The sequence below is a fragment of the Xenopus laevis genome, chromosome 1L, assembly GCF_017654675.1.
Source record: "Xenopus laevis strain J_2021 chromosome 1L, Xenopus_laevis_v10.1, whole genome shotgun sequence".
NCBI classification, from domain to species: Eukaryota; Metazoa; Chordata; class Amphibia; order Anura; family Pipidae; genus Xenopus; species Xenopus laevis.
In genome coordinates, this window is record NC_054371.1 from 132,828,327 (window position 1) to 132,852,525 (window position 24,199).

Sequence of the window (24,199 nt, forward strand, 5' to 3'; positions counted from 1 at the left end):
AACCCTCCCATACACTGCACCAAAAGGAAGCTTTTTATAAAAAGGTATTACCAGGATAAATGTAATAAATGTTATACAGTTGGACCTACTGTTCATAAGTCAAATTAGAAGGTACATGTATTAAAGTCTGGACTGGGATGGCACAATCCCTCTGTAGGCTTGAATTCCAGTTACATCTGTGCTCCGGCCCACTGTTGAGTACACAGTTTCTTTATTATAGATACTAGCTATCAGTTATAGGAAACAGTCATTTAAATGGAAATCTAAGAACAGAAAATGAAATAGAATAGAAGAAAGGATGCAATGACAGAGTCAGTTTAGCTTTATTTTATACATCATCAACATTTTTGCATGTAAGGTACATGATATTAAGGTAAGTGATTCCCACTGGACAGTCCTAAATATCAGGCCCACATACAGCTAGGGCTCACCAAATGGGCTAGCTTTTGGGCAGATCAGGGGTGTGTCTGGATGTAAATTGGTGAAGTTTTGAGCATGGCTTAAATTGCTCCGTTATTCCTTTTTTTTTTTTTCATTTCAACTGTTCGAAAGTATGGGAAATGTTTCTTTCCTGTAAAGGTTGATGAGTGGGTTACAGTAAAGGCCATGGGAAAAACTGATCATAAAATCAAATCTGTAGGTTATTAGTTTTGTTGTGATCAGAAAGCAATATGTTTTTACCTGATATATTTAATTGGCTGCTGCTCTGTTGAGGGGGTTCCTTGTCTTTTTCCTATATAATTGTATGACTAATGTAGGCTAGGTTTCCTTTACTTCAAGCAATTTTAAGTGGTATGAACTACAACAGCCACTGTCACCCCTGCTGTAGTACATTATTACTAGGTAAATTATTATCTCCAAATAATAAATACATTTGAATTATTAGAGCAGGCCTTAAATAAGACAATACTTATGGTGCTTTTACTTAAAGATATAATTCCAGAAATGTTGTCACACCATTAATTATTACGTAAAACATGATGCTGTAAAAGATGACAATTAATTCCCATAGATTCTCAAAAATTCGGAAGTTATTTTCTCGTGAAGGTCAAATGCTTGATCACATTTTTCACAGTACTTGCAAACAAAATTAGCACCAGCCCACTTGCTTCACTGCTTCACAACAGGATGAGTCAGTCTGCTAATCTGTTCTTATTTTCAGAAGTTGGAATTTCATATAAAAAAAAATATGAAAGCCAATATACTCATCAGTGATGATTGCTGTGTTTTAAACTGCAGGGTTCAACACACCCATAATCCCTCTGTCTTTGGTATTCTTATGTCCATTAAATACATTTTTGACCTTTCATGAGTGTAGCAAGATAATTGCCTAATTGTTGTCCAGTAACCTTATAAAGTGCTTAAATAACTTGAGAAGGACTTGTGATTTGCTAGATGGATTGAATGAAAAACTGAAGAAGGGACATTGGAAGGACTATTAAGATCAAATTCCACATACCCACAGATTAAGGATGAGGCCTGAAGATCAGTGTTTTTTATGCCTTAGCGTGTAGGATAACTTTCTTCCTTTGTCCTGTAAATTCTATTCAAAATTACTGTTGAAAAAAGGTATGTAATAAAAGATACTAAGTGTGCACAGGAGCAGTAACCCATAGCAACCAGAGATGTTTGTTTTTAAACAGGTGACCAGTAAATTCTACCTGCTGATTGCTTATATTGGGTTACTGATCATGAGCAAAAAGTGTATTTTATTACATAACCCCCACAGTATGAAGTGGTTAAATTATCATGGTGCTATGGCCAGGTCATAAATCAGTACATTCAATATAAAACTACTAATTAAAGATGCAATGCACTACAGTAGTATCTCCTGGCAAAGCATACCAACTTCCTCCAAAAAAGGGACAAACCCTTTAATTTGATCCTTTATCCATATAAGTGGTGGGCTTGCACACTTTTACAGAATAGTGATTTTCAATGTGTCACATGATTCTATTAAACATTCCTTTATATTTGGAACACAACACAAAAATGTTGTTGTTTGAGATGGTCACCAGTTAGTTTTGGCTCGATACAGCACCAACATCCACATAAAGCCTAGAGATGCCCAAGCTGCTGCCCTCTAGTGTTTGGGCCAGAAAAAAACATCTGTGCATCCTGAGAGTTGTACTTTGACATTAATTGAGAGGGCAGATTGGACATCTCTTGATTTTGATTTCTGGTTAAAAAAAATATGCTACATTTGTGTGTCAAGGTGAAAAGATCTTTTTTTTTTTCATATAACAAAAGAATACAGTTTACATATATAAGCACTTTTTTTTAATAAACAATTGCCCTTTTCTGAACCAATGTTAGCATAGTTACAGTAGGTGTTCTTCTGTGTGATGGATGAGGTTCTACAATAAGTTATTATACATAGTTTTAACCTTTGTGACATATTATTAATGAAGGCAAGCAAATTACTTTTCCCAGCACATAAAGACACATACAAATGTATTGCGGCACTGCCATTTTACAGTACATTTGCTTTGTTAATGTAAAATATATGTACTGCCTGTTGGGGAATTCAGAACGTAATGTTTTGACTTTTCATCATTTCTTTTAATTAGTATGTAGTTTAACATACAGAGACAGCAAAATTGAATTATGAACATCTATTCTAAACAACATTGTCCTGCTACTGTTAGAAAGCACGTGTGTTCAATGGCTTTGTGCATATATTTTTATTTTTCTTTCCTGGAATTATAGTTTATATAGCTATCTAGCTAATACATCTAAATTCATAGGTACATTTTCTCCAGCTTTCTTTTCAACAAACATATAAGTTCTCCATTAGTAACAGAGGTGCTAAGTTACAGAAGTGCAGTTCTAGGGATGAGCAAAAGATTTTGCCATTTCACATATTTTCAATGAAGCGGAATGGGTCAGATTTGCCCATCACTAGCAGTTGGCAGTAACACCCAATCAGGACTTTGCTTTCATTTTCTTGTAGTAGACTGTTCAAAATCAACCGATTGTTATTGTCAACTGCTCTTTTGCAGTTTAGCACCTGTGTTTGTAAATCAATCCCATAGTGACGGTCATAAAAAGCATGTCTATGCTTTTGTCTCTCTCAAAGTAAAACATGGCTACAGCTGGCAGTTACTCATCGTAATCCAAACCTCTGACAAAGACCATATATTTCTTATACAGTAACCTGGTCGAGAGTGATATCAAGTATAAAAAATAACTTAGCTCTGTATCAAATATCAGTTATATGTCTTTATAAATAACAACACAATTAATACACCAAACCATGTTTTTAAGCCATAAAATGTACTTTATCAGACAAAAGGAAGAAAGGAAAAGAATGGGGAGGGATCTCCCTTTGTGGAACAGGTTTTAATTATCTGTTTCTCACCTTAAAGATCACTTTGCTTAAAGTATTCTGAACGTGGTTTCTATTAGAAAAATGTAAACTGTGAGTATTAGATCCGCAACTCAATTTGATTCATTCTATAAACTGTACAGTTTGTTAATATTTTATAGGAACTTAAGTGATATCATAAATCCACTTCCTACAGAGACGTGCTGTAAATGCATTATGTTATAAAATATTAACGGGACCACAACCATCACTGTCCTTTTTACACACCATTGGATAATGGGCATTTAGTGGTGTAGCCTTGTGTTTGCCTCTGTACCTTAGAGACGTAATAGTTTAGTCACAGGTGATATTCAAGATGAGGCATATATATATGAGAAAATGATCACACCAAAGCCATTATCAGTGGAGAAAAAGCACAATCTCTCATTTGTATTGCTTTAGGATGGGCATAGTATGCATATAAAGTAAGCTGTATCAATTTATTTTGTGGTGTGAAATCAACAAGAAAAGGATGAAGCTCAGCTTAAACAAATGATATCCATAGATACAAATTACACTGCAGAATATGTTTTGGACATGTGTGTTATTTTATATGTAAACCCTACACTGTAGGTTTGTCTTGGTTTTTTTTTTGTTTTTTTTTTTGTATTTGTTTTTTATTTAAGTGGTAGAAAATGTTGGGTTAATTTGTCCATGAACGTGATCCAAAAGTTTTTTTTTTTCTTTACTGAGATCCCCAGAATGCCAATATTTGCAATGCAAACAATTATTAAAACAGCTCCACAGAATGCTTTCATGTTCCTGCCCTTCGGTTACAGGGCATCGCTGAAGAACTGGACAGTATTTCCAATTTCACAAAACCAATTTGACACAGTGACAGCTGCACTCGGCTGACTTTACCCAGCAATCCAAAAGTGCTAGGTTGCTTTAGTGGATACAAACAGTGCCAAAGGAAAGCGCTAGCAGCAGTAAACTGCTAAATCATTTTCATATTAAATCTCCTGGGTGCGGCGTCTGAAACATCAGCTTCCACTACAGCACCATTGTTTTTCCTTGGGACATACTCCAGGTCAATGTTGGCTTTATGTTTCCCTTTTCCTCGGCTCCACACGAAAAGGAGTAGGAAACAAAACAAAACCACTCCAAGGAACGTGAAACAGCCCATAGCTGTAGAAACCAGGATAGTTTTAAGGTCTAGATTAAAAGGCATGTTTGCATTAGTACCATTGGTGCTGGTTTCATTTAACTCTGTTATAAACATTGGGGTCATATTTGTATAGGAACGATCAGGGACAAATCCTTTGACAGTAAGCGAGGCTGAGGAAGTATCATTTCCAGCAGCATTGCTTGCAACACAAATGTAGGTTCCTGTGTCTTGAATCTGAGCATATCGGATTTCTAATGTGCCATTGCCGAGCACTGTGGTTCTTCCATTCGATTTTGCAGAGACTGTCCTTCTCCGTGGTGTCACCCATGAAATCATTGGCTGTGGATCTCCATCAGCATTGCAGTTCATCTGCACCCTCTGCCCCTCATCCACAAGAACCTGCATCAATTCCCTTTCTCGAATTTTAGGCTTTTTACAAGTGTAGTAAAAAGATAATACAGCAGCATCTAGCACCTTATAAGAACTTTCTTTTAAATTGTCTGTGCTAGAACACATAGGCTGTTGGCTCCCAAAGTGCAACATGGGGTGTCTCTGTAACATCCATATGAGGCGGCAATCACAAACTAGGGGATTATCATCAATGCAAAGAACTTCCAAAGCTTTGGGGTATTGGAAAGCATTGTCTTCTAGAGTTTCCAACAGGTTTTGAGACACATTAAGCAAGCGCAAGAACCGAAGCCCTTGGAAAGCATGTGGCTCAATGGTCCTCAGTTGAGCTCCTACCAAGTGCAGTTCTTGAAGGCGCACCAAGTCGGAAAATACCCCTGTCTCAATGATGCCTATAGGATTATAGGAGAGGTTCAAGTGTGTTAGATAAATTAAGTGTTTTAAAGCATGATAAGGTATTGTAGACAGATTGGTATTGGTGATTGACAGAAATGTGAGGTTCAGACCATACAAGCTATTAGCAGGCACCAAGTCTAAAAGGGGCCAGTAACTGATCTCCAGAATTTTCAGATGAAACAATCTTTTAAAGGCAAATGGAGGCAACACATTAATGCTGAGATATTTCAAATGAAGACTGTAAAGATTATGAAGGTGTGAAAGAGCATCCGTTGGTACTGCTGTTAAGTTACATTTTTCCAAAGTAAGCTGCTCCAGGCTAACCAATCCGCTGAAAGCTCTATGAGAAATATAAACTAATTCATTATCTCCAACTTCAAGGGACTTTAAATTGTGCAGATCCTGAAACATGTAGTCTAGTAAAATAACTATTTTGTTTTCACTTATATCCAGCTTGGTTAAATTGGACAAACCTGTGAACACCCCTATGGGGACTAGTTTTAATCTATTTCCTTTTAAACTCAATGAACGCAAGTTGAAATGACTATTAAAAGCTCCAGGCTCCACATTTGATATGATGTTGTCACTAAGGTCTATATCCTCTAGAAGAGGGTAGGACACAAAATCCTCTGGATTCACACTTTTTAGTTTGTTTTTGCTTAAATCCAGATTTTTTGTCTCGATAGGGATGCCCTCTGGGATTGTCAAAAGACGCCTACGATGGCAGCTGACAGATTTATGTTGTGCTGAGCACTCACACTTTGCTGGACAACCAAAAGCAGATCCCATAAAGACCAACAGCATGGCCACGAAACAAAGTATATGCCAGCAAGGTGTGGCCGTGTGAAGCATGACTCCTCCCATGAAGAACAACTTTCTTGTCACGGACCTACAAAAAAAAAAAAAATGTAAGCAATTTTCTTATTTAAGTGACAAATTCTAAGATGAGAACTTTTTCCTACAAGGAATACTTTGCCCCTCACACAACAGTAAGATAACGATTATGAAATTTATAGTTTGCGATAGCATGCAGTGTATGTAATAAAACTTAATGGAAAAGTTGTTACGTTTGCTCAAAAAGTTTACGCCACTTACAAGCAAGTGTTAAAGGTTCGCAATGTGCAATTAAGATTCACGATGAAATGAAAGCCTAATGAAGAATATTACATTACGACATGCAAATTTTTATTTGCAAATTTGTTCTCTTTGCAAATTATATTAAATTTCCCCCAATGAGAGAAAGAATGTACAAGTCTCACACTTTTTTCTGTTTTTAAAAAACATTTGACTGGCGTTGCCTCTTTCTAGATTTATAATAAAATGACAACATAAGTTAAATGTGCTACAAATACAGTAATTTGTCTAAAATAATTTGAAGGGCACTGACTACAGAGTAAGATCTGAAGTACAGCTGTAGTATCAGATTAAGTGATAAAATGAATCAATGCAAAAATCAAATGTCAGCAGTGAGTTTTTCTCTCTTTTTGTAACAACTTGTTAAATAGAAAAAAAACCCAGTAACTAATTGAAGAGCTAGATTCTTTCCCTACTGTAAAATTTCAAAGTAAGTAATAAAGCTTGTGTAAAATTTCTAAGTAACTAAAACTGTCTTCCAGCTTCCTTTGCAAACAGCAAGTTAAAATGCAAATGTATTTCATTAACCAAAACGAAAATATGATTTTACGTCTCTGCAAATTACAATGAAGGTAAACCTATAATCAATATTAATGACAAGATCCCTATTCACATGGTAATTGATTCACATTGAAAGTAAGTTGGAATACATTTAACACCACAGTCAATAAAAAGTAACCATACATTCACTGAGTGCCAACATTTATTTTAATTGAAGCCAATTGAAGATAAAGACTGAGCATTTAGAAGCCAAGATAATGACAAACCACCTGCAATTGCCAAGTTCCTCAAAGAATACGTTTATGGAAAGACAATTATCCCCATATTTAATAAAATATAGTTTGCCCAGATGCAGAAACCCATAGGTTTGATTTTAAATGTGTGACTAGTATATGCTACCCACTAATTTTTGGCATGGGTTACTGTACCTGGGCAAACGTCAGTGTTTTTTATTTATTTAATAAACTCATTAGTAACTTTTTTATATAGTCATCAAACATAATATATACAGAGGGATATTTGTAGATAAGTAGAAATGTGACCTAGACCTTTAATACTTAAATGACCTCAAAACTCAAATGGTATCTTATTTAATTAATAAAAAAACTCAAATCTGAAAATCTCAAATCTGCAAGTTTGTGTCCTGCAACCCGAAAACTAGAATGGATTGAGTTTTCGGCATCAAGCAAGCTGTTAACCTCTTCAAATGGTTCAAGGGACCTCTGCCATCGACTTCTTCATGACCTCGACAGATTTTTTTAGATGGTGTATTTTGGATTTAAGCTATTTCCAGGTTCAGAGTATAATAAATCTCAAATATTTTACTTTTTTTTTAAAACTGGATCAATTCAAGTGTTTTTTTTAACCCAAAAATGAGTTTTGACCAAAAAAAATACAACTCCAAAACTCGAATTTTTGTAGAAAAAACAACTAGACCCTTAATAAATCTGCCCTATAATCATTATAAAGTGCTGCAGAATACAAAATATATATGATGTATAATAATAATATAGAAAATACATTTGAAACAAACACACCGGATCACAAAACTGACACAAAAAAACTCCCATCCATGAATTAACCTAATTTATCAAAAATTAAGATTGAAAAACTTGGTGCAGGAAACAATTCAATTCGAATCATACAACTTTTTTGAACTTGACGCTCGAATTGTACAACTTTTTGAGTTGTCGTCTGAAAACGTTGACTTCTTCAGTTTATCGTGTGAAAACCAGCACAGATTACAAGGAACATCTTCAAAAAGTAAATGGGACATTGACTTCTACATGTTTTAGCTTGAATATTTTCGGATTTGAATTGTTAGCAGCTTTGGGGTATAATAAATTTCCAAAAGTGCAAGGTTTTTGCCCTGTAAAAATTGGAGTTTTTTCCCTTTAAAAACTCAACCAGAAATTTTTAAAATAAATAGACCTCTTAATGTCACATTTAAAAAATGTAAAGAAATCCTGCTATACATGGATACAATACAATGCTTTCCAACTTTCCAATAAAGAGTGCCCTAAATGACATATACAGCATTAGTGGAAGCACTGTTTGCTTTCAGTGTTTATTTAGCTCCCAAGATCATCTAAACTATAATTGCTCAATAGAGATGAATCAGCTCAAGGAATTGAATTCCAAAATAATTAAAAATAAATAAAAAATACCAAAATAAAATGTATTCAGAATTCGGGTGAAGACGCTGTCTAGCCTCCTTAGACTGTCCTCTAATATGTTCAGACCACGTCATGTCCTCAGAAATTTGAACCCATAGATATTTAAAAAAACTCACCCTGCAGCCCCAGCAATAGTTAAGGTAGAGTAGGACCTCTGCTGTTTTATACTAACATTGCTGACATTCAAATGTAGACAATGCTCTTGACACCATGATACTAGATTCTCCACCTCCACATTATAAGCTGACACATGATTATTGGAGATAAAGGCCAGCACCACTGTCTCATCAGCAAATTTTACGATGGAATATGGCCACACAATTCTGGGTAGAGCAAAAGACTAACTACACATTCTTGTGGAGCACCTGTATTTAGTGTAATAGTAGAGAAACAAGTTCTAACTCTCACCACCCAAAATTAAAAACCCAGTCACACAAGCCACTATATCAACAATCTATATGGAACAACTGTGTTAAAGGGCTTAATACTCTAGTGGGTATAACCAGATAATTGTCACGAGCGCTGGTCGGCACGTTCTCCGGCAGTGACGCGAATGCAAGATGGCGGTCGCCCATACAGCACATGTGACGCCGGTGCAGACTCTGGTGCGGTAACGCCGGCGTGATCACGTCACTGCTGGCGCCAAGATTCGTAATAAAAGAGCGCCCAAGACGCTGAAACACTGCCCAATTATAGATATTTCTTCTGCTAAGTACCTGGGTGTTATTCTACCGACTTGATCCTGTTTCCTGACCCCTGCCTGTTCTGGACCTTGACCCTTCGCTGCCTGCCTTGTAAACATTGCTTGTGACTTGACCATGTATCCTGTTTTACCCCTTGGCTACCTTGACTTGGACTTCCGCCCCTGGGCTTCCTCCTTGGTCCGGACCACTCTCTTTGGAAGCCGCTAGGCCCCCTGACAATAATAGCTCAAATCCAAAAATACTCCAGCTAAAACCTGTCAAGGTCATGTAGAAGTCAATGGCAGAGGTCCCTTGAACCATTTGAAGATGTTTGTAGCCTTCATGATGTTTGGGTCTTTTCCTGTGGGTTTCGCTCAAAAACTTAATAAATTCGTACAATCCAAGTTTTTTTTTTGCCGAAAAACTCAATATATATGGTAGTATACGGGTTTTTCACACCGATTATGTTATGTTTAAACTTTTTTATTAACTGTATATTTGAAAGTTGGTCAGAATTATGTTTTCTTTTATTAGGCAAATGTTTGTTTTGGGTTTGACATGCCCTTTAAGTACTCTAAGGAGCATGTTTACTAACATTCGGATTTTTTTTTTCTCGAAAATGTATTTTTTTCTCAAAAAATTTATGTTTTCATTTTTTTGTCAAATGCTAAACATTTTGAGATTTATTACTTTATTATGTGTAAAAAACAAAAAATTGAATACAAAACATTTTATATACTAATCTTTTAGAAACTTTCATGGCATTCATGGTTTTTGAGAAAATGAGTTTCATTGTGGTTTCAAAAAGCTCTTATCCCACTAAAATTTGAACTTTAATAAATGGGCCTCCCCCTGTGATTAACTGATTTGTGTTCTTACTCCATGTAAGTTACAAGATAAATACGCAGATCATATTAAAATTGCCATTTTTCTGATATATAACTCCCTTTTGTTAAGTTCTATTGTTTTTAAGATAGATCCACACACACATACAGAAGTAAGGAGTTTATTATCTGGAATTCTTGTTATGATTAATTGTAATTGTTATTGAAATCAGCATCATCCGGCAGTTGGGTCTCTGTCTCATGAAACAATGTTGCAAGACAGCTCATTAACAGACCTGGAAGAGAACTGACTTCTGCTACACTGTTTCAAGAGCCAGAGAGCAGAAAGCGATAAACACGGTTTATAGCTGCCGTTCCATCTACAAATATCAACATTATTCATGTATATCAAAACTTTTCTTCAAATGATATATTTTTTTCATTCTTCATATACTGCTTTTTTGGGTGGAGGAGCCCTTTTATTATTCATCTAGAAAATACTGATTATGCTTGTTTTCTAAAAATCCTTACATAAAAACCTAAATGCAACAACAGTTTTGGGGTCAGCAGTGAGGTCAAACAATAACTTCAGTAATATTCAGCTTCAGCAGAAAAACTAAGCAAAATATAAGCAATAGATCAGCAGCAATTGAGATCATCATTCAAATTTCCGCTGAATAATTGAATGCAGTTGAAAACAAAGCTGACATTTAACTTTACCTTTGGTTATTAAATAAGATTGTGAATGATAAATATGCAGAGGAGCTCATCTGCTTCCTATATCTACACTTATGCTTTTTCTCCCTTTTTTTTGAATTTTGCTTTCAAAAACTTGTACGGATATCAAGGTATTCCATTTATGTTTTACAGTTTTATTTAATAATTTATATATTCTGATTTTTTTAATAAGCAAACATCAAACTTTTTTTAAAAATGAGAGCTTATTCATTAAATAAACACCTTACATATCCTATGCCATGACCAAGTACAATAGTTCATGCACATCCTTTATGTTTAATATGACATGCTGACTGCTGGCTTTAGTAGGCCTCAGTGATATGGCTTGCCATATGTTTCCTGCATTACATGAGTGATCAGCTTAGGTAAGGACCATATGATGATACAAATGGAATCAGCCTTTCCACATGCACACTAACTGCTTTTTAACAGTGATGGGCGAATCTGTGGCTTTTCGCCGGAAAATGAATAAATTTACCAAAAAATCGGCGAAACAGCAAAAAATTTGCATAATGCATTGAAGTCAATGGGCGTCAAAATCATTTTGACACAAGCAACAATTGTTATACGCACAACTATTTTGTCCAAATGCATTAAAGTCAGTGGGTGTCCAAATCATTTTGACGCGCGACTATTCTGACAACAAATTTTTTTGTCCAGCAGAATTTTCACTGGTGAATTTGTAGTTTTGTGAATTTATTTGCTGGCGGCGAAACGCCAATTACTACTTTTTAACACTAGTACAGAACAGATTTTCTGCTATTCCTTCAATGTACAAATGAATAATTTGCCATTAAATCAAGCTGAACATTGCATTTAATTTCTTTTAAATCTATAACAAGACCAAAAGCTTATGAAAAAGTTTGTTATTTAGGCAAAAAGCATCCAAAGCTTCCCACCCCCATGTCCCAAAAAAGTTGTTAAATGCAATTAAATTCAACATTTTAAATTAATCATGGCAATAAGGACATAGTATAATTATAGCACTGGTCTATAGTAATATCAGGAAGTATAAATAATATTTTACATCAATACTGACAACCGTTTGCAACATAATTCACTTTTAAAGAGAGAGTAGGTACTGGGCATTTTCCTTTATTAGAAAAATTAGGAAACTAATGAACACACAAATGCATACAAGTTCAGCCGTAAGAATTCTTTCTTTCCCACCTAAATGCCATGCTGCCAGCTGTTCAATGCAGAGCTTGTGTAGCAAATCCGTCAGTCAAGTCTAAAAAAGAAATCACCGGGGGCCTTTCTCTGTTCCCTTTGAACTGTCATTGCTACAGTGGAAATTCTGCAGCCTAGAAGCAAAATGCAGAGCTGCGGGCATCGCTGTTTGTTCTGTGTTTCATTTTGGACAGAAAATAATGAAATAAAATGTTATCAACTGAATTTTAAAATCCCCTAAAATACATAGGTTGCATTTTATTTCTGTTTGACTATATAGTCTCAGAAATTATTCAATTCTTGAACCTTCAACCTCAAAGGTTGCATGGTAAGTAGTAAAAAAAACAGAATATCTACCATATAACTGTGCCACACAAGGAAATCCAGAGTATTACAGCAATCTCATCCCAAGGGAATAATGGATGAAGAGTTTCAACCTTTGGCAGATTCCATGTACGATTTTACAGTAAATCACTATTCAGTTACTCCGCGGTCAACATCACTGCCCTCATTATTACTCTCCAAACACCAACCCTCTCCTTTTTGTTACCCTAACAGATATGCTATGTTATAAGGTTAATTCAACAGTCTTTAAACTGATATTGACTACAAATGAGTCTTCAAAATATTAATATACACTAAGGGGGTTAATTGTTCAAATCTGAATGTTAATGAAAAAAAAAATTTTAACTAGAAAACTCGAATTTTTCGATTAAAAAAATGTCTCACTTTTTTGGAGATTTATTATACCCCAATGCTGCAAAAAGCCTGAATCTGAAAATCCACCATCTCAGATCTGTCCAGGTGCTGTATAAGTCAATGGGAGAGGCATCTATCTCAATTTGAAGTTTTCGCGGCCCAACTTTTTTAGGGTTTTTGGGCAAAAACTTTTCGATTTCGGAAAATAGCCCTTAAAATTTGAGCAATTCAGGAAAAAGCCTGCAAAATTCGAGCAATTCGGGTTTTCGTTAGATTTTACAGAGTTTTTAAATTAATAAATAAGCTAAAATCAGGTATGGAAGTTTGGTCTTGGTTTTTAAATAAAATATAAGAAACATTTGGATTTTAGTACATTAACCCATAAAAGTTACCTATGTTGATAATTTATCGTGGATAAATCTGCTTTTGTAAGTAGTTGTTACTTGAAGTTTCGAAACCTGACTGTTTTGCCAACCTGACTGTCCCTTCTCTACCTGTCAGAGTTTCTAATGCTAATGACTATTGCTGCACAGATATGGCAGACTCCTCATAGAGGAACATGGGGGATCAGATGAGTAATGTAATAGCTTTGGGCAAATACGTTTATGGTAAAATTACAAATAGCATACAAATACAATGCTATGACTGATGGAAAAAAAAGTTTAACTTCTGGCGTCAGAAATCGCTTTAATAAAAGAACAGAATCAACTGGTCCACTAAAAGTAAAGGAATTATTCTCAGTCTTTCAATACCCATTTCTGTAGAATGCATTCGCTGCTTCATTAACACAAGTTAGGATATCATTCCCATTCTCTACCAACGTTGACTAGAACTCTATGGAATTCTATTGTGTAGCAGGGGTGCATTTGTGCCAAATGTATTTGTAACAGTGAATCAGTCAATAGACAGGAGAGCCCTCAAGCCCTTTCTGTTGCATTCCTTTTTTTCCCTCCATCTTCCAAGATGGGCTTAATATAATCACCCATGTTCCATTGTCCACTGAAATCTGCTCTTGTCATTTATCTATCTGTATATCATTTAACACTTTTTTAAAAAAAAAATTCAGTGCACATATTCATTGAATCCCCCACACAGGTCTGCCCCTGGGGAGTTTAGCATTTATATAGAATGAGTAAGAGTGTGACTTAAGCACCTCCACTGCCTATGTAACATATTGCTCATATATTTAGTATGACAGAACAGGCATCCCACAAGGGTATCATCATATACAGAGGATGCTTTTTTTCAACCCCCTTAATCATAAAACACAATCCTCTACTTATATGGGGAAGGGGGTCTCTATATAAATGATTTATGAAGACTGCTAAATGAACAGAAACTGGGTTTCAATATCATTCCTTGTATCACACCGTTCATTTGCACATTCAATGACTGTAAAGTGTAAAGATGAACAGAGGGGGGAGGCGATAATACCTACAGAAAGATACAAACAAAGGGAACGAGGAAGTTAAATAAGAAGTATAGCCCCTAACCCTTCAAAGTTAAAAAAAAAAGTTGCTGTGTACTGAAACATGAAATATATCATATAGATCAAATATATCTATATCATATATATATATATATAAATAGATGTAAGAAGATAGATTTCTGCCATTCCTCATAGACCCCCCACATCAAGATGTTGCTTGAGGATAGCATATTTTACTCTGGCTCAGTGCTTTCTGTGCACATTGCCGACAGGCTTGCTATTGTTTCCAAGCAATGGCAGCATTGTGGGACTCCAGAGATATTCTATTGCGAGCATGGAAAAGACACACGATGGAGAATTTAGAAGCTCACAATAAAAAAAGAGATTTGGTAATAAGCTGAAATCAGCATGAACTAGCAAACTACACTATATTGCCTTAGTGCAATACAATGCTGGCTTTAAAAGAATCATCAGGTACTTTAATGACAGATTTTAGAAGCTTTGTCTTAAACATTATATTGCAAACCAACCTTCCAGATTCTTTAGCTTCAAATAGAAAAAAAAAGGTTATGGCTGTCATCCTGTGTTAGAAAGTTAATACCATTATTCCTTACATTTTATCTCATCGCTGCAGATAGTAATATGCATAATTTGTTATTCTGCATTCCCATATACACACAGAAGTAAGCAGCGGCTGAATATGACACGCTCAGCTTCTTATTACAACATTCTAACAAAATAATTCCTACTCTATCACCGTTTTCGAAAGCTCTTATGGATGAGTCAAACTGAGCATATACATTTTTACAACATTGAACTGCCTTTGAATTAAATTAAACCCTTCATCCACATTGACTGTGTGCTAGAATTTCGTAAAAAGACCATGTAACATGTTGCAGAATGTAGAAGATGCCTTTCAGTTCCTACTCATGCATAGTCACAGCAGCATGCAGATGCCCGCAGGGGAACATTCTAATTTCCTTTCATTTTGTCAGCACGTTTGGGAAGCATATGGCTACGCTTGTTTATATGCAGCAAAAGCGTCTGGTGTGAGCTCTAAACCTGATAATTTTCCAGTGAATATGCAGCTGATTTAAGAATCAAACACTGCCCATTTTAATGGAGCTGCCAATTTTGCATCCTAGAACAAATTGCAGTAACCATTTTCACACTGAAACAAAGCTGTTATTAAGTGTGTTGTGTAAGGCAAATGTTAATATAAAGTCTCTCTCTATCTGGGCAAGCCAAAATATTTATGAAATACATAATGATTACTATGTAAAATTCATTATGTCCATGCACAATGAACTTTTGTCTATGGCTCCAATGCAAGCATGCTTGAAACATTATTACTAGTGATGGATGAATCGGTCCTGTTTTGCAAACAATGTGCAAAACCGTGAAAAAATTCCCAAAATTCTAAAGTCAATGGCCTTTTTTTTTTTTTGCTATGTATTGTTTCTGGGCAAAATAAATTCAAGTCAGTGGGTCTTTTTCTTTGCATTTTTTTATTCATGCAAAATGAACTGAAGTCAATAGACTTTTTTGTGTCTCCTTTTTATTCCATGTGGCGTTTGCCTTGCGATAAAAATCTTTGCTGTAGTTTCATGAAAAAAAATTGCCAATGCCGAAACAAGGAATTCCACAACAAATAAAGGCCTGCTGAAAAAATTGTACTAATTATTACATTCTTTTTCCTACACTGAGATGCTTATATCTTAGACAGATTGCAGTATTTAGGGTAAAGGAAATAATCTGGTGTTTACATAAGAGCCATCTCCTTCACAAAACTTTTTCCTACACTGATGCTTATATCTTAGACAGATATCCATATTGCAGTATTTAGGGTCAAGGAAATAATCTGGTGTTTACATAAGAGCCATCTCCTTCACAAAACTGCCCGCCTACTGTCCTACTTGTAATTATCAGGTTAATTCAGGAAGAGAAAGCTTCTCCAGGCAATATTGATGTCACTCAAAACTGCTCATGAATGATGCATTAGCATTATGACTAGCAGTTACATACAGTTAATACATGACTCACTTGGTGATTATTGTCTTACCTTGACCATTTTGGGATCAATAACACATACATAAGTAATAAGTAAATTTCAGCTGAATGTAGATGACAGTAAAATCCCAGTAAAGGAAGGGGCACCCTTCTCTGGGATTTGGTGGTTGGAAGCTACAGTATTTCTGTTAAATTCACTTTCCGGTCACTGTGCCAAAAATGTATTCTTACAGGGCAGGTGGCAACCCAACCCTCATTTGAAAATTTGTTTTTAAGCCGTAGCAAGCAATTTTCTGATGTCCTTGTATTTTGTCTTTTCCAGCCACTTCAAATTAGCTAAATAAAGTATCTTGTTAATAAGCAGGGTAAATTATAGCATTCATTGCACTCTTGCATGTGTTAGAAAAGGAAGTCTCGCTTAAGAGCCTTTGTTAAAACAGACACCATAAATTAACATCAGCGTGATGTGCTTTTGATTAATTAAGGTACTGCCCATCAGTCAAATATTTATTACCTCTTAAATGTTGGCCACCGTTTTATTTGCAGTTAAAATGTCTTCAAGCTGATGATGAAAAATATTGCTGGATTATAACCAATGAGACTAAGATCTTTCCCAGGCATGAGACATAAAAAGCTAGTGCAGGTTTTTAAAGATTCAGAGCAACGCAAAGGGTTTGACAAACATTATAACCCTATGTATCATTTCTAAATTTCTTTCTGTCACTGGGTATCAATAAAAATGCCAGATGCAAGCAATAAAATTGTCTGTCAAACAATATTATGTCCTAAACCCAAAAACAACTTATTAGATTTTACACAGCTTCTAAGGGAAGTGATAGTGTGGAATTGATAGGAAGAAGACTAAAATGCAATGCAGTTGCCACTGACATGGGCTCCTTAATAATCCTGTCAAGCTGCTGTTTATTAATCAATCATTCTAATTAATTCATAATCAGCACAGCATTCAATAACACTTTTTTTTAATATTAGCTATCTCTTAATTTGTAACATGGCTCCACATTCAGATGCAGAGTTCTATATATTTGCATCCCTAGTGACAAATATAATGAATACAGGAGGCAATTACTACTTTGTGTGTGTGTGAATGAAGAAGATTGTAATTGCTGTATAATTGTCCAACTCCCATGAGACCATGACCCGATTTGGTTTAATTAACTTTATATTACTCTCAAATTATCAAGGGCAACGGCCCTATGCACACAAAACAGGGCAGAGCTAAACTGAATTTGACTTTTTTTCTCTGCTTTTTACACAGTAGGTTGTTCAAAGGCCAGCTTTGGTGTTTTTTTTTAGTAGTAAAATAAATACAATCACTGACTAATGCTAATTAGCTTTAGGTTATACAGTGTTCTCTTATCTCCTTCGTAATGATTCATTGTTTTTAGCCTAGCAGCTTATTGCCAGTTTTGACTAATGCGCACATCCTTTGATACAAAAAGCATTCTCTATTTAAACTATTATTAATTAGCTTCCCAGAGGGTTTAATGTGTGTAGAAGTGCACCTGCTAGTATCACATGGGCGTGTAACAGATAAAGGGATAAGCTAAAAAATGTAGCTCATTTAAGAGATTTGGGGGCAGATTTACAAAGCTCGAGTGAAGGATTCGAATTAAAAAAACTTCGAATTTCGAAGTGTTTTTTTGGCTACTTCGACCATCGAATGGGCTAGTTCGACCTTCGACTACGACTTCGACTACGAATCGAACGATTCGAACTAAAAATCGTTAGACTATTCGACCATTCGATAATCGAAGTACTGTCTCTTTAAGAAAAACTTCGACCCCCTAGTTCGGCAGCTAAAAGCTACTGAACTCAATGTTAGCCTATGGGGAAGGTCCCCATAGGCTTGCCTGTGTTTTTTTGATCGAAGGATATTCCTTCGATCGTTGGATTAAAATCCTTCGAATCGTTCGATTCGAAGGATTTAATCATTCGATCGAACGAATAATCCTTCGATCGTACGATCGTACGATTAGCGCTAAATCGTTCGACTTCGATATTCGAAGTCGAACGATTTTAGTTCCTAGTCGAATATCGTGGGTTAATTAACCCTCGATATTCGACCCTTAGTAAATCTGCCCCTTAAAGTACAATAATGATATAATGTGCAACAAATACCGCACAGGACTCAGAAAATAACATATCACATATGTAATCACATATAGGGCAAGATATAATTTTAAATTAGATTTAAAATTTATAAAGAATTAGCAATGCCTGGATCATACAATTTACATAGTTCTGATGTATAGAAATAATGCATAGGCGACTATAAACAGATGATATAATTTATTTTCAAGGCATCATTTTATTTTGAAGGGCAGGGTTGTCAAATTATAGACAAGCATTATCTATGAGCCACAGGCTGTTCAAGATCTCCACTGGCTCATTTTATTTACCTCGTATAGTGTATAACTTGAAGAAGTTGTAAACTAATGGGGCTCATTTATCAACACTGGGCAAATTTGCCCATGGGCAGTAACCCATGGCAACCAATCAAATTGCTGCATTCATTGTTTTTCTTGCAGCTGACTTTAAAAAGCTAAACACTGATTGGTTGCTTTAGGTAACTGCCCATGGGCAAATTTGCCCAGTGTTGATAAATGAGCCCCTTGTGTCCAAATATGTCTTCCAGTTGGTTCACCATGTCAGACATTTAATACATAGATTATGTTACACAATATAATGTCCCTCCATGTGTATAACTCATAACCATCTTTGTACTCAATACATTAAGGGGCAGATTTATTATGTGGTGTAAAAATAGGCTCAATAATTCACCACACATTACCAGTCTTCACTGTATAATAAACGGTGTATAAACCGGAGATACTTTACAAGTTTTTTCTTACAGTGAGTTCTGCCGTAACTTACTTATAAGGGTCTGAAGCAATGTAATATAAAACTGGCAAATATGGCGATTTATTTTACATAGCTTGTTACACCATTTTTCAGCAAACTTAATTTTACACAGCATAATAAATATGCCCCTAGTAGTCATCTTAGTAAGAAACCCAACCTGCCCATGTATAACATAATTAGAAATGTTAAATAAAGGTTATATATATATATAAAGTCCTGAAACTTGAGTAAAAGTGGGAGAGGTCATTTACTGTAACTCTATCAAGGGAAACAAACTACAACTAACAATGGTAAGAATCAGCGATTGAGAAGAGTGTAGTAGGGCACAGTAGAGTAATTTAAATTTCAAGCCATTTGGGAAATCCATGTCCCAGCTTTATTATTATTATTATTATTATTTTGAATGAAAAGGCACCAGCAAATGTCATTGTACATTTGTGGAATCTAATCAACATGGAGGTCATTCCAAGGTGTATGTACAGCTCTTGGGTTTTGAGAAAAGCAATGGAGATTTATAAGCCAGTAAATATATTTATAACCAGTTCAAATCCTCTAGTTGTTAGCTGCATTTTGAGACATCCCTCAACACAAAGGCTTATGACATATTTGAGCAGTGGTAAAATGTCCATATCCTCAATACTGTCTTGTCATTGATAACAGATACACTAGCTGCTATAAATATCAAAAGCAGGAGTGCCACTGATCTCTAACACTCTACAGAAGAACTAAGTAAAAAGGTAAAAAAAAAGAGTAAAAATAGTAAAAAAAAAACACCCAGCTTGCTATTTTTAAAAAAATAAATGATACAACTGCCCCTAAAATGATAGATAGCAAAATTGCACCTAGAAAAAATGTATGAATGATACAACACAATTATTTAAATGCATGCATTATAGTAAAACAGCCGAAAGAGTCTCAATGCTATTATTACAGAACATTTTCTGAAACCATAGAAGAGAACAGAGTTCAACATTTTAGCATTTTAGGTTGATGTAGCTAAATTACTGTTATTTAGATGCTACTGTCCTTCCATTTCAAAATGAGAAGCCTGATTCTTCCAAAAAAACAACCAATTCTAGACCAGACAATTGTTAGTTTGCAGATTCTCGAAAAAAAACAGCTAGGAAAAACATGTTCAACACACTCTGAATGAACTGTCTCTTTCCCAGTAGAAGGCTCAGGCTCATTAGTTGAGTTAATAGAATGCTTAAAACACCTGTTCCCTCTTAAATATCAGAATAAAAACTCAGCTGTAAATACAAATCTTCTTCTGCAGACAAAGTATTTCCACAAGAGTTATATATTTTATAATCACAGAAAAAATTATGTCAAATACACTTTATTATTTAAAAAAATCTAGTAAATGCAGACATTTCTTATTTACATTAATAAAATTGTGTACAGATAATAAAAATCATATATAATACAAAATATAAATTTTACAGTGAAATATTTTTTTCTTTCCCCAAAAAGTAAAGTGGTTTCTTCATTTTTCCCTTGTTTCACCATCAAATTTCAGTAGTTATATAGGTATCTTAAAGGGTATTTTAAATTATTAATGATTCTGTAAAAAATGGAAATAACAGGAAAGCATTAAAAATACTGATAGAGATATTTATCATGAGAAATCACAGAGACATGTCAACATACATGTTCAAAACAGTGGTCCGTGAATATCATAACACTGTGAAATGTTGCTCACCTCCGATTTCTACTTGACCATGATGGATAGCCAAATATGAGACAATATAGAGTTTTAAATCAGTTTTGCCAAATGAAGAAAAAAAAACATTGTTTAACAAAAGACAGTGGCAATAATAACTTCTAAAGCTTTGTTTAAAAAAAATCTTAAGAGAGTCTTTGTGATTGTAAATTTGATGGTGTTAACCATTTTGGATTTTAAACAAAAATGGATGATATGTTTATCAATATAATAAAATATCTGGTTTAGTAATTTAAATGCTGGAACTTTCTTAAAAGGTTAAAATGCTTATCAACAATAAATTAAAATGATAGATAAATTGAATGTAGCAACTGTATGGATAATTGGACAAAAAATACTTATTTTAATGAATATCGATTTTCATTTATAATTAACATTACAGCAATAATTATGTTACACTGTAGTCAAATTACCTCCGTACAGCAAAGCACAAAAGCACATATGATTTAAATATTCAGTCATCTAAGCAAATACTTGTTCAGACAGAACAAGCATAGAGGCTCCTTGGACATTTGTAGTTACAGCTTCACAAAATCACAAAAAACTACACTTCTTGGTGTCAAACATCACTGTTTAACTCTTTAAGAGCATCGGTTTAATCAGACAACCAGTAAAGCCAACAATAACGCAAAATATCCCAAAAAATATCTTTATTATTCCATAATCAAAGACTAGTAAAATATTTTAATTTGCCCAGAATAAATTGTACAAAAGCAGGCAGATGCTTTTTAACATAAATATATAATTGTATAATCATATCTAACCGTGTGTTCTTCTCTCCAGCAAAGGTTAGTACAAAGACAGTAAATACATGAAAAGGGAAGAACACACATATAATGATAATACAAGCAACAACATATCTTTCAGTGGAAACACAGGCCTCATGTTACATGAGCATATTCCATTTCAGATGGCATAATGCATGTATCCAAAAGCTGAGTCATGAGCTTTATAGTAAATAAGAATTAACGATTTCCATTACTTGAGGGCAAATGAAATCAGAGGTGTAAAGATGCAGTGGCAATACGAATGTCCCGTGAGCCCAATATCAATAAAAATTACTTTGAATTCAAGAAAAACAAAGAGTGGTGTTTTTATGCCATTTAGACCTATCTTTGAGCAACCATAATTTATGAAAGCTGACATGATAGGAGAGAAACCTGGTATGATTAAGACCCCGTATGTCTAGGCTTATTTAAGGAGAACCAAACCCCCCAACTAATGAAACCCCCTACCCTCCATAGTCCCCCCTCCCTTTAACCCCCGCACAGGTGTTAATAACTGTAAATGCCCCTAAGTTTTTAATTGACCCTCGATGCAGAGCCATGGAAATTGGCGAAGGGACCTGAAGCGCCAGAAGATGGTGCCCGTACGTTCTGCTGCGCTGATTCTGCATCGAGAATAATTAAAGATTTAGGGGCATTTACAGGTATTAACACCTGTGTGTGGGGGGGGGCAGGGAGGGGGGCTATGGAGGGTAGGGGTTTTCATTAGTTGGGGGGGTTTGGTTCTCCTTTAAGTACTAGTACAGATTAGGCCCCACCAACAGATGTAATGCTCACATAATTACATCATTAGAGACACATATAATATGCATTAAACTAAGATAGTTTGCATGTCCAGAGCCTCAAGAAGAATGTTAAATCAAGTAGTACCCTGGGGTTTGGAATTCAATATGGTCTCTTTTATCTAGTAATTCATTAAGACCTTTTCTATAAATGCAATAAATTTAAAAAAAGCTGCAGGAAGACTTTTGCTGAATATTGGATAGTAAAGATAAACTTTATTCTTTTAAAACTCATTAAACTCTGTTCATTATGAAGTTTATATTAAATATATATATATTTTTTTTTGCAATAGTTCCCCTTTGTCTATAAATAAAAATTATTTATTTGGCTTTAAATGTTTTAATTAAGCATCTGACAGCTTGGTGCCACACCTCCACTGTGAATCTGCTCTCTGTGTATTATTAGTATGGGAATTTGCTCTCGAAGAGTAATTTGAAATCAAATATCCAGAGATTACTACTGTATATGTGACATGTTCCATCTAGGTTTAAAAAATTTTCATGCTCTGTGTAATTTGGTATACTATGATTTGACTGTCTGTTTTTTTTTTTTGTATATAATACATACACTTGTAAAGGAGTTAAGAAATGTATTACTATTTATTTCTCTGCATGCTTCCTTCTATCTGGATTTTTGGTTTTCTCTTTAGTCACATTCTTATTAAGTTTCTTCAGAGGACAAATATGAGAGAAAGAAAGATTCCAACTGTGAAATTGATGCAACAAACCTAAAGTGAGAGATCTCCGAGGCACTGTATATTGCCACTTATTATCATGATTGTGATGCTAGCTTGTTTTATGGCATGAGTCAGCTTTGTACCTTAACCTCTGAATATCTTCCAGGGTACAAATAAATACTAACACATGCAATGTTCCTTAACTTTGTAATGGCTAATGCTATCTATCTTTGTGTGTTATCTGGGCACAATGATAAAGTGGGATTTGGTAGGTTTTTTACTCGCTCGTTCCAAATGTCAAAATGTATTCAAACTAGATAAATATTAAATACCATGTAAATGTGTAGAGCTAGTATTCAATTCAACTTTAAATACAACTTTTAAAGAAAAAGATTATTTGAAATTGAGAAATATATTTAAACCACAAAAAGGTGTTAGAATGATGATGATTCCCCTCCTCTTCCCTTTTTTCAACATCCACTGAAAATGGGTGTTCATCATGTCTAGAGTCAACCAATGTATTAAGCCATTTTCATTGATAGCCAGTTTAAACCAGTGACTTTTTAATGTTTCTTATAACTCACATCTATGTTGTATCACTCATAATCTTATATACTTATCGCAACAATGTTCCTGTTACATGGTATTACACTGAGTGATCATATCATGGTATCACCTGAATGCCTTTAAAAATGTTCCCTTTAGATGAGAGTTTGGAAATGTAAGTAAGATAGTGTACATGCACTGATATGGTCCAACAAATAATATAAAATAATTGCTAAGTGATAATAATTGCTAAGTGATATGGAAATAATTGTTGTCATAACTCCATCATTTTATCTAGTACTTTGCTCTACTTAGACAGCAAATGCATTTCTAAAGTTGGGCTTTAATTTTCACTTGTACTGGTGATGAATAAATGTTTAAGTAAATCTACTTTGTCCTTTGGTATAAGTCATGTTCAAATAATTAATTCAAAGCACAAAAGCCCCTGGCTGTCAGGCTATTAAAATGCAATCTGTTAAGACTCTCTGCATGCCAAGCAACATAACCCTTGCAAAAACAGGAAAGCAGAAGGCTTAAGTAAATAGAGCTATGCATTGCGTCCAAGCAAAACTCTACAGAACAGTGAGCCCAGTGATTTGTAAGGTGGTTAAAATTAAAATATAGCACATCTAAAAATTGCAAATGCCAAACAGCATCACA

At 34.9% G+C, this 24,199-nt stretch overlaps 1 protein-coding gene across 2 annotated transcripts in view; it reads right to left on the reverse strand.

Annotated features, from left to right (window-relative positions):
* Positions 1–304: 304 nt before the first annotated feature.
* The window catches only part of lingo2.L (leucine rich repeat and Ig domain containing 2 L homeolog), a 129,920-nt gene continuing 106,025 nt past the window's right edge, over positions 305–24,199 (reverse strand). For both annotated transcript variants that reach the window (XM_041563836.1, XM_018257742.2), the window contains one exon: positions 305–6,168. In XM_041563836.1, coding sequence (XP_041419770.1) covers positions 4,305–6,143 — 1,839 coding nt within the window. In that variant the 5' untranslated portion in view covers positions 6,144–6,168 and the 3' untranslated portion in view covers positions 305–4,304. The remainder of the gene's footprint in view (positions 6,169–24,199) is intronic.